General features: G+C 41.3%; 1 protein-coding gene across 1 annotated transcript in view; it reads right to left on the bottom strand.

The window, feature by feature from the left end:
• dscaml1 (Down syndrome cell adhesion molecule like 1) overlaps positions 1-24,525 on the bottom strand; it is an 89,284-nt gene extending 64,759 nt beyond the window's left edge. Inside the window, exons 1-2 of the mRNA XM_067594766.1 lie at positions 24,191-24,525; positions 16,297-16,443 (exon numbers count right to left, since the gene is read on the bottom strand). Of these exons, the coding sequence (XP_067450867.1) occupies positions 16,297-16,399 (103 nt within the window). The 5' untranslated portion in view covers positions 16,400-16,443; positions 24,191-24,525. The remainder of the gene's footprint in view (positions 1-16,296; positions 16,444-24,190) is intronic.
• Positions 24,526-24,796: the final 271 nt, after the last annotated feature.

Below are 24,796 nucleotides of genomic sequence, written 5' to 3'. Positions count from 1 at the left end.
GACAGTACTCTGACGTCCCTTTCTTTCATTCTGTCTTCATTTCTCTCCTCCTCCAGTTAAACTTTAATGTGTTTTCCCACTCAAGTACTCAGGGAAACTCCTCAGAAATGGCTGTGGTTGCAGAAACACCAGAGTGGTTGTAGTGTGGCTTCTGTGTGTGTGGTGGTATTGTAAGATAAGGAGATTTAAGTGGTTAGTGGCTGTGTATGTCTGTGTGTGGGGGGGGGGTGGGGTCATAATATGATGTCAGAGTGGTGTTTACACGAGCGGGCGAAGCCACAGACAAATGTAGCCATTAATACAAAACCCCTTTCCACCATTTCTCCATCTGCTTTTTCTCATCCCTCCATCCAGTCTCCTCTACCTGCACGAGCAAACACATACCTGGAAACACACATTCTCCCTCTCTGTCTCTCTGTGTTGAAGGTTGAGGTGACCACCTTGAAAGTGTGTAATTGTTTAATAGCCTGAGAGCTCCCATGTCTACCCCCGAGGCCTTTGCTCAGTGAAGATCGATCAAATACTCCTGCTGCCGGTGACAACTTCGAAGACACACACACGCATACACACACACAGACAAAGGAGCTAGACTAACAGTGAGTGCTGCTAGAGAGATGGACAGAGACAGTTAAAGGAAAAGAGAAAGAGAGAGTGAGAGGAAAGAGGAGCACCTCCCTTAGCTGCTGCCATGTGGCTTTAGCCATCTGTTGGCAGAGTCTAAATTAATTAGCTCCACTCATTACTAGTTTGCAAGAGGCCTGCAGTCTAAACCAGACACCAGCTCTCTAACTTCTCTTTCTGACAATCTCTCCTTATTTCTCCCTTTCTTGATTGCAAAAAACCTTCCTAGCAAAGCTGTAGACTCTGAAACCCCAAAATGTTTAGTGTTATAATCTGATACTTAATTCCTATTCAAACAGAAACAAACTCACAAGCAAAAAATCTCTGTGTTGACAATAAGAGGGAGACATGTTTGTGGTAACTATCTATCTATCAATCCAGGGGTCTCAATTCAATTGACCTGCAAGCCACTGACCAGGTTGGTCTCATGAGGAGACACCTAAACACTTTCAATTATATATATTTCAACTATACACACCATGAGAACAGGAACTTTCTCCTTGCAGACAGGACAGGTAGCAGTGTCAATAAACTTCACCAAAAATAACAACTGTCCACCTCTCTTGATCCTCTCTCTTCATCTGTGTTCTAGGTCAACCTTTCTTTTAGGCTTCGAAATAGACACAGCGATAAATCAGAGTGCTGTTTTTGCTAAATGTTTAACGTTGACAAGTTGCCCAGTTAGGCACAGCTTGCCTCGCTAGAAAAATATATGATTACTCTAAAATAAAAACAAAATAGGAATATTGAAAGAAATAATTTGTGAGCCCAATGCAACAATAAATTCTAAACATGAAATTATGAAATTGTCTCATGGATATGGCATTTTGAGACGCTGAAAACCCACAGTGTTTGCTTTTGTCATCTATTATGATACAAAATTTAAAAAGGTGCAAAATTAAATCTCACAAGTAGTCAGAATCAAACTCACAAACATAAAAATCTCAGTGTTGACACTAAGAGGGAGACATGCTTATGTTATCCATCTAGACACACCTTCTCTCACCCCTCTCTCTCTCTCTCTCTCTCTCTGTCTCTCTCTCTCCTTTTCTCTCTCTGCCCTCTTATCCCACTTTTCCCTCTCATCCTTGGGGAGTGCTCTGTGCCACCGCAGAGACGACAGATGGGGCTCAACATCATCCAGAGAGTGAGAGAGAGAGGGAGAGAGAGAATAGAGGGAGGTTGCATTCATTATTTACATCACTTGGTATTGGAATATTAATGCTAAAAGCAATCGGGCAACCCTTCATTAAATTAACTGGAGATGTAGGGAAAGAGAGGAGAGGGTGAGATGGAAGGATGGGGAGCGAGGGAGGCAGAGACAGTGGGAGAGAGGAGAGAGGAGCACACTCTGTTAAATGGGCCCTAAAATTAGTGAAGCAAAAACACCTCCATTAAGAAAGCCTGCATCTCTCTTTTCCCTCCCTTCCTCCACTCTCTGTCCTCTCCCCTCTTTTCTGCTCTCTCCCTTCTTTTAAACATCTCTTTCTCTCTTTTATACACACAAAAATCACTGCTTTACCCACAAGTGCCTGCTCCTAGCCTCTTTCAGAAATATGCATTTCTGTGCTGTCCCTCTTAAGTGCCTGTTCAAAATTTAAACATGCTTATGGTGGCAGAATGTGTCTTTGGTCCCCATGTGTATCTCTCTGGAGAGTACTCCTCTGTCTTTCACTCTCTCTATCACTCCTTCCTCGGCAACTGCTCTTTTTCCTTTACTCTGTATCTTCCCCTCATCACTTCAATTTACCCTTCTTCTTCCTATCTCTCTATTTCTCTCACAATCTATCTCTCTTTCTCATCTTCTACCTGTCAGCTAAGCCCAATATTATGGTCACACATAATGTGTACACACTGTATATGCAAGCACGCATGAATGAACACACACATGCATATATATATCCAGACACACAACCATGCATATGCACACATAAATGTACAAACTCATGCACACACAGTAGCTATAAGGACACATCCACACACACGCACACAGACCCTGAGTGGCAGAATGGTTCTCTCCTGCACAGCAACACATTGCGTATATGCAGAGCCACTCTCCCTATTAGTGGAACGCTGCTACGCGCTGTTGACTTCTGGAGAGAAAAACATACAGTCCTGTCCACTGCTTATCAACTGATGCCACAATTACCCACCCCTCCACCTGCCACTTGGCCCTCCACAGAGTGTGTGCACTGCGTGGAATAATAGGTAGGTGACTTCCGTATATGAAACTATAATGATCATAATGGCACCCAAGGAATTCATGTAATTGAAAAATTAGGTCACTTCCTATTGGTGGAGGAGGATCAAAAAAGGAAACTGAAGCTTCCAGATGCAAATGAGGTCCCAGTGACTCTTGTGAGGTCTTAAATAGACAGAACTGGAAGCTTGTCCCTCGAAAAAATCCTCCTGGTTCCTGATAGGATGCTTTCATTTATCTAAAAGATATACAAGATATTCTAATTTATCTGCAAATTATACCATTATTTATTTTATTGTATCATACTACCATAATATACCTCTATACATACACCAGTTCAGGATCAAGGCAGTCTGTGGGGTATTGCACCATGAACTGAGAAAATTCAGTATATGCACACAAAGCAAGGCATTTGGTGAAAGAAGGAGTGACGCATCAACCTTTCCTTACCTACAGTTCAAGATTAAAAACTGCTAAATAACAAATCTGAGCATTCATGTCGCAAAATTGACATCAGTAAGACGTTTAGTGATGGATGGACTGAAAGAGTGCATGAAAACGAGGAAAGATGCATGAAAATATCACAACTAAGGGCCTCAAAGAGGTGCAACTGAGTAACTAAATAGTTTGGAAACAAAGTCTGACTGGACAAACCTTTTCATAAATGTGAAAGAGATCCCAAACGGATTGTTGATATAGTAATCAAAACTAAAACTAAAAAAAGTTTCACTAAAAATAATTTCACAACATCAGGTGTACAAGGCTGAAGAAGTTAGTGTGAAGTCTGATTGTCACTAAGAACATTTTCCCAAGTACAATTTTGAGGTACTAATTTTGATGCTACTGCTTCTACTGATGCTTCCCATTTCAGAGCAAAATATACTTGTTACTTACAGTCACTTGTTACAGACAATAAATATGATGACCTTATGAAACATGATGCATTGTCATTGATTAAACTACAGAGCAGTATATACAATAGTACAAATGGGAACATGCAGTAATGCATCTGTAATAATAATCCAGGAATATAATAAATAATATTATGACACTGACAACTGCCATTCTGCTGTTTGAGTGCTTTTAAGTTTGATGTTTTAAATACATTTAGCTGATAATACCTCTGTACTTTTACTAAAGTAAGCTTCTGAATGCAGGACCTGTGCTTGTAATGGAGTTTTGACAATCAACATATCCTGGGGTAACATACACAGCAACAGCAATACACAGCAATACACTTCTTCTGTTCCAAACTTTAATGATGACCATCTTGAGCTTTCGCATTGGTTTTGTGCCACTACTCTGTGCACTCCAGAGTGACCGCTCCCTGGTTGGTTAGTTTGTTGGTTCATTGGTTTGGAGCAGTGCTCTGTCAAAGCTCACTCATTGGCTAGTTTGAAGCTGAGCAGTGAAGTTAAGTTAATGCTATCACTGTTATAGCTGCTTAATGAACCACCCTTAGATGATATGAACAGAAAATAAGCTTAATTAAATACCTTTAAAGGTATAAAGAAACAGCTTCAGCTTGAGGCAATGGAAACTAAAAGTTCATGTCATACTGTTTCCATAGCAATAGATGCTGACCAGATGCTGGAACGTCAGACTTCAGAGCAGCAGTAATACTGTTTTTGTTTACGAATCAGATTAGATTATGTTCAAGTGAGAGAGAATGGGAGTGGATATAGAGCAAGAGAGACAAATTACAATAAAACTAAACATAACATTTCGTAAGGTAGCGTAGTAATAAGATTAATTTAATTTTTAACTGTCTGGTACCGTTGGAGGCATGCTATTTACTGGACAGCAACCTATTTTCATGCATGGTTAAGCTCAATAATAACAGTCTCTATTTTTTTATACACTGAATGAAATGTCACCCCAGCGTCATCCTGCAGTAATGAACCTGACTAAATATATTGTCTGCCCCTCAAAATCCCACCTCAGAATCTGTAGGATGATGCCAAATCAGATATCAGGTAACAAAGACTTAGTAAGACAAAGAATGAGGAAATCACAGAGCACGGAGAAAGGCTGAGGACCAGTGATGTAGCAGAGATCACTGAATCCACCACCTTAAAGTTAGCCACATGGCAATATAAACCTAAAGTAAACCCTTTGAAGGTCATTTATCCTCATCTGTCCCTACTCAAACAACCTCACCTGGATGAATATTAGCTCAGTATGATGCTCTGCTACAGCTCTGTTTGTCTGAAGATGTCACAAAGAAAGGGGGATGCGAGTAAGAGCAAGAATTGGAGGTAGAGGAGCAATGGAATAAATACCCGTCTGTTTTCCCCTCAACAGAAATAAACAAGGCGTTCACTTGTCAGTCTGCAAGAGAAGGGCACACTGTTTATGCAGAGGAAAAGAGAGACACACACAGATGCACACACACACACACACACACACACACACACAAATAGCAAATCTGGAGATGGGTGCTGTTGGCAGGAGGGGGTGCTTAAAGAGGGAGATAAGTCAAAAACGAGTAAAAAAGAAATGTGTGTGTGTGTGTGTATTCTTAACACTGTCAGAGGCACCTGATATGAAGCCCTTCCTTTGTGCGGATGTGGGTCGAAATTACAGCAACCTGCAGACATTATAAATGTCACTTCCAACATTACAAGCTAATATATTGTAAAAGGTTGAAAGTTCAAGGCCACTGCCCTGATGTTATTCCTATGGCCATGTAAGAAAGATATCAAATCGAATTAGTGACATGTGTATGAGTTTTTTAGACTGACCGACTTGACTTGGAAACCTTTCACAGTAAAAAAAACAACAAAAAAAAAAAACAATATCAGTGTTCCTCTTAGGACACGGCGGTGGAGCATTGTATTTCCCAGGACAAAAGAGAAAAGAAGTTTGGGGGGAGAAAGAGCTCTAAGCCAAATCAGTTTAGTGCCTACAGTTTGTGTTTTCTTCCCGTTCTCTGTTGTATTTGGGCTATTTAAGTGTGCAAGAGACTGTAGCTATTACAATACATTTTATTTTGTGGAGAGGCAGCATCTGACATACATTGTATTTTCAACTTGGCAGCAGAGATGTAGTCAACAAGGATGAATGAGCTGTAGTGCGAGCACTCAACTGTCAATCTGTGCCCGTACACAAGAGCTTTGTCCATGAGAGTGGGTGGGGTGTGTGTGTGTGTGTGTGTGTGTGTGTGTGTGTCTGTGTGTATGTGTGTGTGTGTGTGTGTGTGTGTGTCTGTGTGTGAGCCTGACTCCAGAGAGAATGTATCAAGGCTAGAATGACTTTCAACTGAAATGTATATGAGATTCAAATTACATTCTCTTTTTCCTCTATACTCTCTCTTCCCGCACTCCTCTCCCCCTTCCTTTGTCTTCTGGGAGCCTTAGTCAGCTAAGCTCAGATGTAAAAAGATTTTCTCCTCACTCTGTCTCTCTCTCTCTCTCTTTCACACACACACACACACACACACACACACACACACACACACACACACACATACACACATACACAAAAACATAAACACACACATATTCTTAGTCAAAGGGCAGTTGAATGTAGGTATGAATACTGGTGAAATAAAAAGGTAAGTCAGGTGTCTTTCTGTCAACCTTGACCCTGAGTATGGCACCTTGTTCTTTAACTCCTGGGATAGTGTTTCCTCAATTCTGTCTGATACTATCACTACACGAATACTGAGGTTATTATTTAACTTATGAGCTCCTTTTTGGTTACCCTGTAGCCATCTTTCCTCATGGTAATTTCATTCAAGGATATTCTATATTTTTCTTAGTGTCAACTATTCCCTTTAAAAGACCTGTGCTGTTGATCTCCATTGTTATCCAACAAGACTAAGAGTCTACAGCCATGCTACCAGCTCTGCAAGGCTTTACTTAGGCACAGTGGTGTTTTGAGCTGAATGTTCACAATGACAACGCTAACATGCTAATGTTTAGCAAGTATAAAGTTTACAAGGTTCACCCTCTTAGTTTCACACGTTAGCATGATGACATTTGCGACTTTGCCTTAAACAAAAAGTATAGCTGAGGCTGATGAGACTGTCATTAGTTTTGCAGGTATGATCACCAAAGTCATGAGGATTCAACTTCTGGGCACCATGAACATCTGTACTAAATTCCATAGCAATCCATCCAATAATTGTCAAGACATTTGTGTAAAACTTAAAGTGTCAACCTAATGATAGTGCTAGAGTAAAAAGTCATAAGATCACCAGCGTCAGTAGGGTTCATCCTCTGGGCACTATGAATGTCTGTACCAAATTCCACGGCAATCCATCCAGAACTTGTTAAGCTATTTCAAGCTGTGGTTGACCAAGCCATGCCATTAGCGTGGCTAAAAACTGCTGAAAACATATCAATGAGCCACACCATTGCACCAACATTTTTCTTGCATAAAAATCGGTTCTATATTTTGAGTTGATTCCACATCCACTATCTTGCTACTGTAAATACTCACTAGTGCAGCAAAGGTGTTGTCCGCAACTGGAAATTGTGACCTGTTTTTAAAGATCTTAGTGTTCAGTAGGAACGACTGGGACTGAGACCTACAGACAGGCTTGGGAAGTTGGAAAGTATTGAGAGACAGAAAAACACCTTACTGGTTTTGGTCTTTTCATGGAATTTGTTATCGATAACAAAAATATAGAATATTGCCGGCCTTATCGTTTAATTTTGTTTGGGATACTGAAATGAAACAATTTGTGATACCTGTATTTTAGTTACATACAAGTGTGGCGATACTTAAAACATATTACAAAAGTAAAGCCCAGGAAGTGAGTGAGGAGTGAACCATAAGGGTTGAACAAGAAGGAGAGGAGAAAGGTAAAAACATGGAGGATTCCTCCCAAGACCTGTTTGAAACTCACATCCCTGTTTTCAAACAATGTCCCCAGTGAGACAGAGTGAGAGGAACAGAAAACCTGCATTGCTCTGGGCATTGTAAAACAATGGCTATGCACATGAACAAAACAGACAAAAAAAAAACAAAAAAACAACAGACTGCACTTTCAAAATACCAAGAGCTAAGGTACAGAAAGTGAGAGCGGAGTGGAGAAAATAAGTAGGTGAGGGAAGAATAGGAAGAGGGCAGGCACGCTGAAAATAGCAGAAAGGGAAAGAAAATAATGATGCAAAACAAGAGGCAGTCAGGTGGGCCTGATAGGCGCTTGAGAGGAATAAATGTCAAGTCAAGTAGTAAAGGAGCCCTAGGATACAGAGGTAAAAGAGAAGGTGAGAAAGAGAATGAATTTATGATGCAAACCAAATAAGGGAACATGAATGACAAATCTGTAACTGTCTGTTATGGATCAGAGCATTATTTTGTCACGTTGGCTAAAGCTTGTGTGAAGCTCTTCAAATAAAAAAAAACAAAACACATTCATAATAAAAACTTAAAGGACTCTACTGTGAAAATAATCTTTACATATGTTATACATCACTGACTCTCTCTGAACTATTGATGTGCCTGTGTCCATGCGTGTGCTGATATGTCTTATGGGACTCCTCAGGGCATCCTATACATCCCAGAGAGACCATTGATTAGCTATTAATAAAGCATAGATATGCCATTGCTCACAGGGGAGGTCAGTGAGGGCTCTCTCACACACACACACACACACACACACACACACACACACACACACAGGCAGCTCCAGAGTTTAAATTAACAGTTATTGCAGAGGTTAGGTAGTGGTGAAGGAGGAGGACTTGGCAAAAGTAGAATATAAAAAAAATGGAGTGTCAAAAAGGAAAAAGAAAAAAACTATTTCACCTGCCTTCTGCCTACTTCCCTACAGAGTTATTCTTCCTCTCTATCTCCCTGTCCTTCTTTCACTTTGACACTCTCTATCTTTCTCTCTCTGCCTCTGCCTGTGTCCATTGTGGGCTGCATGTCAGAGCTCTGTTGGCTGTCTCCATCCTGTCTTTGATTAGCTGTGATCTATGAAGCCCCAATGAAAGAAATGAATAAGGAAAAGTGAGTTAAAGCAGGAATGACAGAAGGGGAGATGTAGGTAAAATGAGGAGCCAGTTCCAGCTGATGGATATGACTGTGGTCAGGTCAGGACACATCCCAGTGAGAGAGAGAGACAGACTACCGTGTCAGGTAGGACACATTTGCATCTCCCATTCTGCTTTATTTACTGCAGTTTTCATCCATTTTGTTCCTGGTTCCTCACCCCACTGCCTTCCACCTCCCTTTCTGTCCCTCCTCAACTACCCGCCCTCCTCCCTCTCTCCTTCCCTAGCATGTACATCTTCAGGTCACGGGTCATTAAGTCAGCTCCAGAGGGGATGTGTTGGAACAGGATATCTCTCATATTGCCCTGCCCCCACCTCGCTATTGAAACACAAATACGCACAAACACATGCACGACAATAACCACACACACACACACAGACAAACGCTTTATTCTTTCTCTTTTTCTCTGTTTATTGGTCTCTGCCTCTTTAAAACACAAACAGTGAAAGAGTAGACAAGCTTCTGGCCTATTGGTCAACTAACCACTTAAACTCATTAAAGTCCACAAATTCATCATTTGCTTGACTCCTAACAGTGGTAACACTTCAAGTTTTGGGTTAAGAACCCATGTGGGGTTGTAAAAAAAAACAAAAAAACAAAAAACAACATGTACCTTACTAAACAATATGGTGGACATTATGGCTTTTTTCTGGACTATATCACAATTTACATCCAACATGGCGCATTACCTTAACACAGTTATTTTTATTATCACATTTGCATATTACATGTACTGTTTATATTGTGAACAGTTGCACATTCCCAGTCAATATCTTGTACAATATTTTTTAAACTTTAAACTCTAACTCTTTTCACTTAGAATATTTTTTTTTACTTTTTTAATTGTAAAATGTTATTTATGATCACTTGTTTTTTTGTGGTAGTTGTGTTTCCCCTAATTTATATAGGTACTTTTGGGTATTTTCTCTTACCTTGTATTTTTGATTGTTATGCACCACAACACCAAGGAAAATTCCTTCTATGTGCTGACCTACTCGGCAATAAACCTGATTCTGATTTTCTTAACAATTTCTAGGCTAGCCCAGGAGCTTCCTCTCATGCTGCTGAAAATAGAACACAAAACTATGCCATACTCACATTGTCACATTGATATGACAACTTGACAACTCTGTAATTATTGAGGTCTGTGAGATTTTTGGTAGGTCATGGGCCAGAAATGCCTAAAAACCCTGCAATGTTCAGTGACAACAGTATACTAGCATTAAAGGCCTCAATATATTTGTATTTTATTGCTTGTAGATGAACAAATGATGAGAAATCTCTTTAAGTCAATAAAGCTGATACAGACCACTTTATTTTCAGGTAATATTTCAGGCACTGAGATGTTTATCTGTGAAGAGTCCCGTATCACATTTTCCAAATATTCTCCAACAAAATGTCATGTTAGGGTACTTACCATTTAAAGCTAATATATGGTCTAATTTCCTTTCTTTTTAGATAAATCTACCTTACCTAATATTAAACAGAATTGTAAGCATAGAGCATTAGATGTTGGCATGCATGCGTCTGCTTACACTGACCAACAGACGGGCTCGTCTTTAGAAAGGTCACACAACCCAAATGCACATCTCAAATCCAAGCAGATGTGGCAAACACTGTCAGACTCCAGCAAACGCTTGCTGGCAAATTCACACACACACACACACACACACACAAACCCATGGACGCACATACAAATGAACATCCACACACACTTCCACCACGGTTGTTGTGCACTGTCAAACAACATTAGATTGCGTGGTGGTGTCAGTGGGATAATTAGAATAACACATCCACTGTATTCTTCATTATGTGTGTCATCTTCACTTACTGGCTGTGCTTCCTCACTGACACCACAACCCCTCCTCCAACCCCTGACACACACTCACCCCACCCTACAAGTGACGTGCTGTTTTAGGCAAGTCATGATCCCCATTAGTGATGGCCTCAAGTATAGATCTGATTTTCTGAACCCCCATCATGTATTTTTTTTTCTCTAATTAGTTCCTAGGGCTGGAAGAGGAGGAGGGGGAGTAATGCAGCAGTGATACACGAAGTTGAGGCACAGCATCACTGTTTGAGGAAGAGGGTGTTGGCGAGCAGATCTTCGTGGGTGATGAGTAATGCTCTGACGTCGGTTCTGCATTTGGCAAAATACCTGATAGCGATTCTGTCTGCTAGCATGTACTTACACTACTATTGTAGGTATATATGCAGGAGGATATGACGAGGCACGCCTCCATTCAGTCAGAAAGCTGCAGATGTACCACCACGCTGCAAAAACAGCAAATAATGATCTCATGCACAAACGACAAGGACTATACAGTACAAAATTAAAAGCATGTCGGCCGGCAGGTCAGAAACAAACAGAAACGCACAGACAAATTCACATTCATACACTCGCGCACACCTTGGCTGTGTGCAGTTAATGAATAACTAACTAGCAGAGAGGAAAGGGAGCCATCTTCTCTGAGTAAGGCCAAATGAATTCGCCGAAGCGCTATGCAAATGTTCCCTGGGCTAACGAGACTGCCTGCATGATTGGAGTGCCATTGAAATTCTCCTCGTGCACAGCCCTCTCTCACTTTCTCCCTCCCTCCTTCAATCTCCCTCCATCTCTCCCGCCATTTCAATCTCTACACAGAACATCTATGTTCCTCTGCAGTGTTGATCTATCTATATCTATCTTTCTATCTGTGTCTGTCACTCTACAAAAAATAACTGGACGTTTATGTCTCAGTGGATCTTGAAAACTACAAATCATCATTTCCTTTCAACACTTAAATCATGCCATCCACACAGATACACACTGCGGCCCTAACAGTGCCTGGACAGCAGTGAATGCCCCTGTGTGTGTGTGTGTGTGTGTGCGTCTCTCTCTCTCTCTCTCTCTCTCTCTGTCTGTCTGACTAACACACACACACACACACACGGACACACACAGTCCGCTCAAACAGAGCGCGCTCAGAGTCGCTCTGCACCTGTTCTCTCTGTAAAACATCCAAACACGAGTGCTGAATAAATAACCCAACCTAAAACGCATCACTGCCAGGTTCATACACACACACACACACACCACAGCCCATAAACACACATCAATAAGTAAACACCACCCATTTCCCCTCCACAGAAACCCTGACTGCCCTCTTTCACCCACCACCACACTAGGTACAAACTGCAAATATCCTAAAGACAAACACACATAGATGCACATCATGTATGTAATGGTTAATGGTCAAGATACTCACAGGGATAAATAAAAAAAAAGTCTAAAGGAGAAAGAGAGATGGAGGAGAGAAGGTGGGTTGGGGGTACATTAAGCACTTGTCAGATGCATCTTTAATGGCAGGACACAACAGCTTTAAAGCCCATGGCCTCCTCTTCCTCCCTGGGGTGCTGGGGACACACACACCTCTCTCTTAGTCCATCTGCCCATCCTCTCGTCCTCATATACCTACCCAGCTCATTCCATCATCCATCCATCTTATGTCCACTTTGCCATCTGCATAATTTAGCATGTCATGCTTTTGTGCCACTTTGTCTTTCTTTTTCTGCCTATTCTGCCTTTTTTTGCCTATCTGTTGTTAACTTTTAGGTTTAGCGGAGTGGAAGGAAAAGACGATGCTTTGTCACTTCACCACCTCCTAATAAGTGCCTCTAGAAAGGAGGGGTGAGAGGGGGATAAAGTTAAGAAGAGTGGATAGAGAGAGTGTAGGCCTCTGCAGAGTGGCCACAAAATGGAGACTGGGACATGGGACAGAAGCAGCAGCAGCTGTGGTGACGCTACACTTCACAAAGAGAGAGGGAGAGAGGCAATGTGTGATGTGTGTGTGTGTGTGTGTGTGTGTGTGTGTGTGCGTGCGTGCGCGTGTGTGTGTGAACGAGAAAGGGGATTAAACAACCTCAATCAATGAAAGCAAAAACACAGACGTCACACTTTTCCACACACTCTTCACCCTCCAATCTCTTCATTATATCAACCTATCAATACCTCAGTAGTATATAAATATAAAAGTAAAAGTATATAAATTAATAAATCAATCTATCTATGTCACTTTGTGTCCTTCACTACTGGTATTCTGTCATTCTTTCCAAATATTACAGCAGAAGACTAGGAGTAATGTACAATCTTAGCCATAGTGTATGAATCCACATGGAACTTTTGAACAAGCTACGATTATTTATTTATTTTTTTTCTTAAAATGAAAACATGTTTTAAATATAACAGCTAATAATAGCTAAATCAGGTTGGGAAAGGCATATATTCATGTGTCACCATTTTATATAATCAAAAATGGTACATGTATGTATGTAATGTGAGTCACATACTATAATAATGAATTTAAAAGAAAAGCTAATCTAATGTGACAGAGAAACTTTTCATTATTTGTCAAATTTCTTCATTCATTTAACATCAGAAATAACATTTACACAACACAAAAAGATATACCCTGTATCAAAAGAAAGAAAGAAAGAAAAAAGAAAGAAAGGCTAAATGTCTTAGACAATATGTATATCTATGCTACCTGCCACTGAAGTGTACATAAATATGCAGCTATGGCATCTGTGTGTGAGCCCTTGTGCCTGTCTGCCTGCGCGTGTGTGCATGAGTGTGGTGGAGCTGAGCCGTGGTGATGCACTAATAAAAATTAGGCAGCGATGCATCCTCACACCTTCCTTATTCCGCCCGTCGGTTCGCACCCGTTTCCATGGTGACCAGATAAAACTCACACTGTTTTAAGCTCCAACTGGAGGAGGAGATGGATACTAACAAAGTGACACACATACACACACATACACAGACGAAGTTCCTTCATACACATCCGTCAACAGAGCATCCTCTTTCAGTTCCCTAACTGACAAGCAAACAAATGCTAATTTTCTAACCGACGGCAACACCAGCAAACCATCAATTAGAGGGAGAGACATGGCTAGATAGAGAGATAGCAGGAGAAGGGGAGGTATGACAAGGGAGTAAAAGCCAGGATAGCCAGTCAACACACAAAGCGCTCCTCTGTTTGACTGTCTGCCTGTCTATCTGCGCCCAAACCACCACCACCACCACCCCCACCTCATTGCTTCATGAACGGGCCTCAACGCAAACAGATTTGGCTGTCAAATAGTGACACGACACCCAGGCAGGGTCGTCTCGCAGTGAGGCCAGCTGTCAGCAAACACCCTCCTGCCTCTTCATCAAAGCCCATTCAAACTCAGCTTTATTGACCAACACAGCCGTCTGTGTGACATGTGTCATCCTGTCAAGCCAATACCTTGGCATACGCTGTCCCTAGTAAATGGCAAACCACTAGAGCATCTCGAGTGCTATCGAAAGAGAGAAAGCTGTACATGCCACCAGGAGCTGATAGATGGAGTGGATGGATGGATGGATGAGGTGTGGAGGGGGGCTACACGTGCATTCTGTGTGTGAGGGCCACAATGCTGACACAGGCCACCAGCCTGTACCAGGGAGGGAAAGAGATGAGAGGAGGCTTAGAGCCAAAGATGGACGGGAAGAAGAAGAGGAGCACTGTGTTACTAATAAGACCTATTCATCAGGCGTGGAGAGAGAAAGAGAGAGGGAGAAAAGATGGAAAACAAAAAAGCTCTCAAGCCTTTTCAAATGCAAATTCAAATAGTGTCTCATATTCTTTACCACTTAAAATATACAGTGTATTTACACAATATTTTTGTAAATTGATATTAAAGAAATTAATATCATCCATCATATTTTTTTCTATTCTTGAAGATCTGGACATGATCAAAATTCAAGAAGTACTCAACTTTAAATTAACTTGGTCTCCCATGAAATTATTGACAATAATATTCTGTGAATATACTGTAATGTATTATGTTCATATGCGAAATATATTACAGCTTTTTTTAAGAAAGATTAGGGATGACTTGCCCTGATCATCTTACCTACAGAGAGCTGTTCACTGTGTTTGTGTGAGCATCTTCACACACATGCTCACGCGCTTGTTCATATGTGCATGTTTTAGCGAATACGTCCATCAGTTGATCAATAACATACTCCCTCTGAGCTCTTACCACACAGCCATGATACAGTGGCTTTTACAAACACACACACACACACACACACACACACACACACACACAGAGCGATCAGTCAAACAGACTGGCCTGGTCTCACCACTCTCACACTGAGGGATCCGTGACAAGAGAGAGGGGAATCCAACAGCAAGCTTTATCGATCCAGACTGGAAACCCCCCTCAGGCCACACACACACACACAAACACACACACACACACACACACTACAGCTGTGCTGGATCAATGAGTGTGAAGGACAGAGCCATACAAAGAGGCACACAAACACACCTCTATACACACACGCTCACACACACTATTGAGAGAGATGAAAGGGGTGCTCGGTATCAGAGAGCGAGATAAGGGGCAGAGGGAGCAATACGTATCCTCTGACCTAAACAGTCTCATCTGACACCCTGCAATTTGCCATTGGTCCATGGAGCAAATGTTAACACTGCACCACACAAGCCTACACACAGACATACACACACACACACACACACACACACACACAGAACACATGTAAGCACAAATGCAAAAACATACAGCAGTGTGTAGGAGGCTTACTTTCAAACTAATATCATTATTCTTCATTTAACATCGAATGATTTAAATAGTGGATCAGATGAAACCTTGTGATACAGAAGAGAGAACAGCTTCAGACACAGCAGAGCCCTAGAGGTGTGGCTGCTCTCTTTTGGGTGACTGTGATGAGCAGCTAAACAGATCTATCACTCATCAAATTAGATCCCCCCCCCAGCCCACACACCCCTCTGTCCTTCACACACACACACACACACACACACACACACACACACACACACACACAGAGCACATGTCTACTAATGCCTGATTTATCCCTGTAACACAGCTATTAACCACAGCAGTGTCAGTTAGTGAGTGAGGACCCAGCGATGTGCCAGGCAAAGGCCATTTCATCAGACTTCTTTTTGAATGATTACACCATTTTTTAAACCTTCCTCCATCTTCTCTCAGGAGATGCCAGTGACACAGTCAGTGATAAGTATCAATTGAGGGGTGTGAGCAATCACAAACATGGCAAACCAGGAGGAAATCTGCATTACAGTGAGGTGATTTGATGGAAATTCCCATTTTTTAAACACACTCAGGATTTGTGGTTCTGGATTCATTCAGTCTAAAAATAACATTTCTCTACGGATGACATTAGATCATTTGCTTCCATTATTATTGACCAACTGATCAAACACAGCGAGCATGCATTGTGCCAAAGTTCGGCCATGGTCATAAGAATGGACCATGCAGTGACAGTATATTTCAGCAGGAGAGGCAGTATAGCAAAAGGTGGATGTGGGGCTGGTTTTGTCTGCAGATTGACTAAGTTTGTGTTTTTGTTCATTTGTAATGGGTCTCAAGGAGGCCATGGTTGAATTTCTTACCTGGGACGATGGAGACGGTGTCTTTCTCCCAGGACACGACGCTGACGTACTCCTGGACGGCTGAGGGGATGAGGCACTTGAACACGGCGACATTACCCCGCATGGAGCGCTGGTCAGCCACACGAACTGTGTAGGGCTCCCTGAACACTGGTGTGTAGACAGTAAAGAGCTAAAGTTAGTCAATATTTGGTTGGTTATGTTATATGTTGGTTGGTGGTAAAAGTGGCTGTCTCAGGAAGGGAAAGTAAGGCTCACAAAACTTAACCAACTTTATCTTGATCTTACTTCGTTTTGACCTATGACAATGTCACTAGAGTGAGATTTCTGAGAGAAAATGTTGTTTCGTGATTAAAAGTAGGGCTGGAAGTGTTGATTAATCTGTCAGTTACTTTTTTAAGTAATAAGTTTTCAGAGAATGTCAGAGAATAGTTAAAAATGTCCATCACTGTTTCCCAGAGGCCAAGATGACATCTTCAAATTCCTTTTTTTATACAACCAATAGTTCAAAACCCAAAGCTATAAAGTTTATAATGATATAACAGAAAGTAAACCTTCATATTGTCATGTTTGCAAAGCTGGAACCAGCAATTTTGACATTTTAGACCTTTAGATACCAAACCATTGGTGGATGGTTAAGATATTACCATGCAATTATGCATTTCAGCAAAATAAATGCACAAGTTGACATCTTTATGTAGCTTGCTTTGTTGGACCAACTGTCTAAAGCCTAAAGATATTCAATTTGTCATGATATAAAAAAGAGAAAAGCATCAAATGGTCATGGTTGTAGGAACCTGTGAATATTTGGCATTTTTGCTTAATGAATCACTTAAACAATCAGTTATCTAAATATATGGCTATATATTTTCTGTCAATCAATTACAGCAATTGATTGATATAATAAATATACATTTAATAATTATACATACATACATTTTTACACAGTTGACATCTGTCCTGTTTAACCCATAGGAAAAACACCTGCAGCTGTAGTAAACAAATTTGTCTGGTTTTCTGTTCAACAACATTAGGCCAGTGTTTTTCTCTTTAGCGCCAGTTTTGAAGTCACACTATGATTGTAAGGAGGGCTGACTTGGAGCTGTGTTGAGGGGGATACACAGTGAGCGACCCTTGGCCTTTTAAAGAACAACGCCACAAATGCTATGAGACGGCGAGGAGTGGAGGGTTGCTCACGGCCAATGGAACTGTCACATGCAGGCGCCAGGCATCAAAAACACACCCCCTGCACATGGTTTGCAGAGCACTAGGCTGTGAATCTGTGCCAGTGTACAGAAAGGATGGTGGTGATTAAGACAGGCTTAATGATGAAAACAGTAGCCTGTAGCTAACCAAATTATCTCTCCAGTTAACTCTGTCACATTTAGATTAGTGAGGAATGTGAAATGCTGAATCAGAGCATACATTTTCATTAAATAAATTACATAAAGTGAAATTAAATTAATGGATTATTTTGGTGAGGAGGAGAGACAGGTAGTTCAAGGGCACACTAGCTTGACTGAATGAACACTGAGCTGAACTGAGCTCAACTGTGTGGGCTTACCCTCCATTCTGATCTCATTTGTATAAAGGGGCATTGCCAAATTTTTCTCCAGTAACTTTTACATGAGACAAAAATTAGGCTATTTGATATGCATAAGATGAGGAAAACACAATTACAGGATCAGATGGGGCCCCAGAAAGGCTGATGCTGGGGAGTGTTTCTGGCATCACAATCTAACACAATCTATCACTGCTATTCAAGCAGGCTTCCCTTAGAAATGAGGACAGTAATGGCTTAACAATGTAAAACGCACATACACACACACAACACAGGGGGAGGCCCCGCCCTCTGGTGTGTTCGCTCTCTCCCCCAGCTCTCCAGTGATATAATTAACGCCTAGCCTGAAGGCCAGTTTCCTTGGTCATTAATAATGCTTTATGCCAGCCGCCACTGTCACTGGAACCCAGTGGAACCAAAACCAATGTCCTTGTCCAAATGGTGGGGAGTCTTTCACCTTAAAGTCCGAGGTTTAATCTCCCAAGTCTTTGTCTGATTCCATTCATTGCTTTTACCCTGTTCTACTTTTTCATAATTGGCTGAACCTTGGACCTCTTTTTTCTTCTGTCCTCGCTTGTGGAGGAGCTAACATTAGAGTATTTTGTCAAAATGGTTGAAATGTAACCTTGCACCATACATGTGACCAAACAGATGAGGTGTTTTGGGCGCTTGAATTACCAAACCATTAGCGGATGGCTGTGGTGCTACCATGCTACTTTGTGTTCCAGCACAATTAATGGTAGCAGTAAGGCATCCTCTAGAGAGCAGATCACTTTCCACTTTGGTCACCTGACACACAGGCCACTAATGTGAGCTGAAGTCTCATTTGTAAACAAATCAAAGCTAAAGGACAAATAATTCCAATCAAGTCTTCATTTCAATTCTTCATTTAAACAGCCCCTGCCTCTCAATGATGCCATCTACCTGCAGATCAATAGCAAGGATCGACTGAGTAGCCTCGGCTGTTGTGGCCAAGCCAATTCTTTCAATCATTTATTTACTCTCTGATTGACCCTGCTGCCTCTTGTCAATAGCAGGGAAAATCCCCAGTGCCCACTGAGCCTCTCATAGAGTGTTTAAAATCTGCTTGACAGCTTGTAAATGTTTGGTGCAATGATGACCGTCACCACATGTCAATTCAGTGGGTGTTCAAATCCAGTCAAGGTCGCCCCAGGTTTGTACTTCCAGTGCTTTGACCCCACCTTGTCCTACACTCGCTAACATCTAAGAAATTGTTTTTCAACCAATCCCCTCCCTATTAAAATCAGTCAAATAAGCCTTGTATGGCAACATGCCCTTGTACACAGCCATGTAACCAGCTCCAATACGCAACTGTTGTGATAGCATTGTCATTTAACACACGTTCCTATTCCAAGATATGAAAGACAGAGGAGAAAAAAACATTACATATTCATTCTTTTAAGCTTTGTGACAAGATGCAAATGGTAGCCCAACTGATTTGTGTGTAAATTGCACTCCCCCTCATCGCATGCGCAGCAGAATCATTAGGATGTTACTGATGCCTGAATATATGCAGCCTGGTTGCCTAGGAACGAGCTAAAACATGGGTCTGGTGCACTGGGCGCACTGGGAGGCAAGTCCTGTATCACTGTCGCTTCAATAATTAACGACGGGGAAACCAAATACTGCATTTACTTATTCATAAAGCGAGCAGAGAAAAACACAGAGGAGGAGAAAGATAGAGAAGGAGAAAAATAATGAAATACAGGAGAAATTAATGGACACAGGTTTTGTTACTGAATGGATAGAATGAGAAAAACAGTCCTTGTGTATCAGGTTCAAGGGCCCTACTTATGGTATTACTGTAGTAAGGAAATGTCAGCCAGGGAAGAGATGAGGAGGGCAGATGGATCTAAACACCTGCTGTCTTGGCCCTGGCCTGCATAGGTTTGTGTGTTTTAGTCGGGACAAAAGGGAGATGAGGTGAGTTCATTGAACAGGTGTCTCACTCTATTAAGTCTGTGTAAGGAGGTGTTGGGTGCACCAAACATGAAACCCAGAGAAAACAGTTTTCTAGCACAAAGCAACTGCAATGACAAACTGTACTTGCTAAAGGTGCGCTTCCATTCTTAGAGTAAACTCACACATATGTCCCTTAACTTGTTACCAAAAGTGAAAATGATTTGTGTAGCCTAAAGAAAAGAAAGTGAAGAAAAAGGAGAGGAGAGGAGAGAAGAGGAGAGGAGAGGAGAGGAGAGGAGAGGAGAGGAGATGAGAGGAGAGGAGAAGGTCTTCCTCCTGAGGCTAGACAGCTGCCAAACTGTTAGATATGTTACATACCCACAAAAAAACTTTGCTTCAGGGATTGAGGTCCAATTCACAAAAATGGCTTAGTACTGAATCTTTTTGTCGATGTGAAATTGATTTTCTCTGCCTTCTATCTATGATAATACTGGCTTTGACAACTGACAGTCTTTTTAGGAAACTCAACTGATTCCTTTCCTTATCTTTCTGAGAGGGAGAATAGGTGGAAAGATGTGTTAACTTAAACACAATTCAGCTTCAAAACAGAGTGAAACAACACACTTAAACTTTCTGTTAATTGTTCCTATTAACATTTGGTTTGAGGCTACTGTAAGTGTACAGTATTTGAAAATGAGAGCTTCAGCGCCACTTGTCTAAAAGGTCAAAGTTCAGCTAGCCAGGTAACTAGAACATTAAATGGGAACTATGTTAAAAGAATACTATTTTGGGAGAAAAAATCTACTGAAAATTATTAGCATTTCATATTTTTGCATGTTAGGAAACTCATTGTTGCATTTTTCTTGGCAGAATCATGTTTATTTTTGGACAAGTAATTTGGTGTTGACATACTGTAAGGACTTTCGCTGCAGGACAGTTAGCATGACATCTTCAGATAATGAGGGCAGAGAACTTTGAAAGGCTTTGAAAGAACTGATCAAAATCAGGTTGAAAAGAAAACACAGAGCAGCTTTAGTAAGAATTTCTGTTGGGAAAAAAATCTATGTATTAAATGAATATAGAAAATAAAGTATAAAAAAATAAAGAATATATAATATAGAATATATAATACATATGCTGACTCTTGAAACTTCATTTGCGCCTGCTTCCCCTTGAATGTCAAGTCTGCATTAAGTTTTGTGAATATACTTGTGATGCACTTTGCAAACCAATCTGGATTTAAACTGCATTACCATGTAACAATTGAACTCTAAGGAAAAATAAATGCAGACATGATGATGAATCATACGGCACAACACAAGCAAGTTTCAATAGTTTGCTAGTTCTTTGTATTACATGTAAATGAATAGAAAGCAATGACTGCCTGAAAATTAAGAAAAGACCATTTTTTAAACTGAAATTCTACAACATTTGAAGATGGTCAATATATACTGTATATATAAAGTACACATGATAGTATAGTAAATAGATGTATGCTAAAATAGACACTGGAATAGTCTTTTAAGAACCTCAGTCAGAGAATTGACCAGTCCAGGATAAAGACCAAATTGAAGATGCACCTGAAGTTGGAGTGCCATATACACCCCAGTTTATGGTGGTTCTTTCTGTTTACAATTCCTAAAAAAATATAATTAGAATATGTTAGTAGTTCACTGTCTGTGGAACCAGATTCTGAAATCTATCAAACCTTTTTTTTTTATTTTTTAACCAAAAACTAAATGTGTGCAAAAGATGGGGATTTAGAAAGCCACTATGAGAGAAGCTTGAGTAAAAATGAAATCAGAAAACTAGATTAGTGGCAGAGCCAAATAAAAACATATACAGGAAAACAAGCAGCCCACATAGTGATTTTCATAAATGTAGAGCTATCCAGACAGGTGCTCGTGCTATTATTGGACCACAATCAGCATGCATGGGGGAGGGTGAGAAAGAGGGGGAGGGATAGAGAGAGATGTGAAGATGTGAAGAGAAGGGAGAGAGAGAGAGAGAGAGAGACGGATGGCGAGGGGGAGTGGGGGTGGGGCAGATTTTTTTGGGGGGGTGTCACACTGTGAGCTGTCAGCTGTCATCATTCTCCTGCGCCACCTGAGACAGGGCGTGCCACACCCTAGCACTCACGCCTCTGTCGCCCATGGCAACTGCAGGGTTGTGCATGTGTGCGAGCTTGTAAGGGAGCACGTGTGTGTGTGTGTTGTGTAGGACTCTGGAGGTAATGAGGTGCACACACATGCACATGAGCCCTGGTTATGGAGCTGTGGAGTTGTGGTTGCCTCAGCATTTAATTGATTAATTGTTGTAATTATTTGGGAGGGAAGGTCATCCCAACACTGAGGCTAGCTAGAAGGTCACTCTCACGCTGGAGGGACTGTCCTCCTCTAGGGACCACAGAGGCCATATGTGTGTTTATATAAGTGTGTGCATGGTGGTATGGAAGAGAATTCGACAGCATTTTGGAGAATGATTATATTCGTATACATGGGTGTGAAAGGGAACTGCTGACTGTCTCTTCATGTAGGATGGATCAACACAGTCAAAATGTCTGCCTGGCTATTACCATGACCTGAAAATCCAGTTTTTTTCATGATTCTGTTCACATCTTTCCATGTCTGTGGCTGACTCTCCAAAATCTTTCCTGCCAAACACCCTGACAAAGAGCTGGCAACTAAACACCATGAGCCAGCTTGACGAAAATGGCTCTGTGTGTGTGCTTTAGTGTGTGTATGTATGTGTGCGTGTGTGTGTGTAGTTAGGGGACTTTCCAGTCCATGGACAGATGGAGAGACTGGGAGACAGGAGGCTTGCTGGCATGAGCTACACACAGGCTGGTGTGAATGCAAGTGTGTGTGTGTGTGTGTGTGTGTGTGTGTGTGTGTGTGTGTTGTTCATGTGTGTGTGTTTGTGTGTGTGAGAAAGAGCAATAACACCTTCCCTCAGTGTGTTCAGCGCCGCTCTCCAGCTTTGACCTTGGCATAGAGCACGGACAGGTCACCAGACCAACTGTCTGTGTGGCTTTGTGTCTGTCTTCTGGAGGATTTTTAATACACAGGGTCAAGACGCAGCATTTTGTGACACTTCACCCCCACTGAGAGAAGTTGTTGGTCTCACATTGCCAATATGACTGCCGTTTGGGTGACCAGATTTACAGATGCTGGGTTGTAGCTACGTAATGCTGTTGCAACCACTTCAGTGGGTTCCCAGCAGGGTATTCTGACTGTTTTTGTTGTTGTTGTTGTTGTTGTTTCTGTTTTTGTTTTTTGATGTGCCACTCTAAGAATATGTTCGTAAGTGCTTCCATTCATGTTTTTTGAGTTTTCCAAGGTACCTTGTGGAGTTTTTGACCACTAGGAGTGCTATGGAGCATTGTTTTTATGAGTGCTGTAAGTCCCAGTTTTGTGTGCATAAACACAAAGAGGCACATGCACCTGCATGCAGGCGACTTTATGCACATTTGTGCCAATGGTTTCACTCAATTGACAGCCTCTGATTGACCATTGGTGGCAGTAACATACAAAGAAGAGTATCAATGCACCAACAAAGGCAGGGAAGACAAAGATTACAAGCTGCTAAACATGCATGTAAACAATGTAGTTTTTTATGAGAAAAGGAAGTGCATTCAATACATTTCTTAGACCTAAAGGATACACACAGTGCATTTTAGTAAGAAATACTGAATATAAACCTAGTTTTTGTTTGTTTACAAGGAAACCCCAGAGATTACTTTTAACACAACACATAAACACTGCATATGAGACATTGTCTCGTAATAGTATAAATGTTGTCAGCAATACAGGTTAAAAATTCCAAAAAGCCATTTTGGTGTGTTAAATTTTAAATTAGTTGCCCTCCTATTTTAATTTTTACCTGCTGCTACAAAGCTGACACTGCCTCATTAGATGATATCATACCAAAGATTTGAAGATAGTCTGACATAAATGTGTAAAAAATGTTCATACCCATAACTTGTGGAAGGTGGGATTGTCTGTCTATGTCACTCTGTATAGTGTTAAAAAGACAAATGGGTGTGCTATTGAGCTAGCCTAGTACAGGGCCACGTTCCTTCACAGACCTCCATCCAACTATGGTTGATTTTAAAATATATGTAGGAGGGCTCTGGCTTGGAAGGCAGTGTTTCATCACTATTTCAAAGAATAGTTCAAAGTTCATGTCTCTGTGTGCAGTTCGACAGAACTTGTATTTGATTCAACAAACATTCAAAAACTGAGCTAAACTAAGGTAATTTCACCATTCAAAACACCTTGAAAATGCAAGCAGAGACATAAAAAAGCACTGAAAAGTTTATGTTGTACCTAGGAGAAATCTGTAAAGTTCCTCTGAAACTAACCTATCCCTTTGACTGTTGGCTTAGTTTGCATCTTGTGTGCCCACCCTCACCTGCTTTGATGTGGATGCTGGGGCTTCGAATCTTGCCTGCCTGGTTCTCAGCAGTGCAGAAGTACTCGTTGTCATGGATAATGCTGTTATAGGCGGAGGGAGAGAATGGGTAGAGCTGGAGGGTGCCGTTGGCATGCACGTGGCGGATATGGGGCACGTCGTAAATGTCGTCTCCGGCGGCCAGGTACCAGCGCAGGACGGCATGGGGGGCGCCGCCCGCAGGGCAGGGCAGGGACACCCCCACCGAGCTGGAGAAGGTCACCCGCTGCAGGGAGGCGTTCACAAAGTACAGCCGCGTAGAGACAACATCCTCACTGTTGACTGTTAGGATGAGAGAAAGGAACACGTAGTTCATTAGTAGGTTGGTATGAGTCAGACATACAGAAAACATTCATGTCAGGTATGAAGAGAGGGAGCATATGCACAATCAAAAGGAATGCTTTGTAATCACTTAAATGTTCATTCAAGATGTGCTTAAAAATTGATATGGTTTGAAAGGTTGTAAGATACAGGATCATAATATCACTTGGTTCTGCAGATTTGCCAACTGGTTGCCAAATAGTTTTACTAAAGTTTTTACTGACATTTCAAGTGATTTTTCTTGAC

This window comes from Thunnus thynnus, chromosome 7, assembly GCF_963924715.1.
Source record: "Thunnus thynnus chromosome 7, fThuThy2.1, whole genome shotgun sequence".
NCBI classification, from domain to species: domain Eukaryota; kingdom Metazoa; phylum Chordata; class Actinopteri; order Scombriformes; family Scombridae; genus Thunnus; species Thunnus thynnus.
The sequence above is the reverse complement of the archived record's forward strand: the minus strand, read 5'-3'. Positions and strand labels throughout refer to the sequence as shown.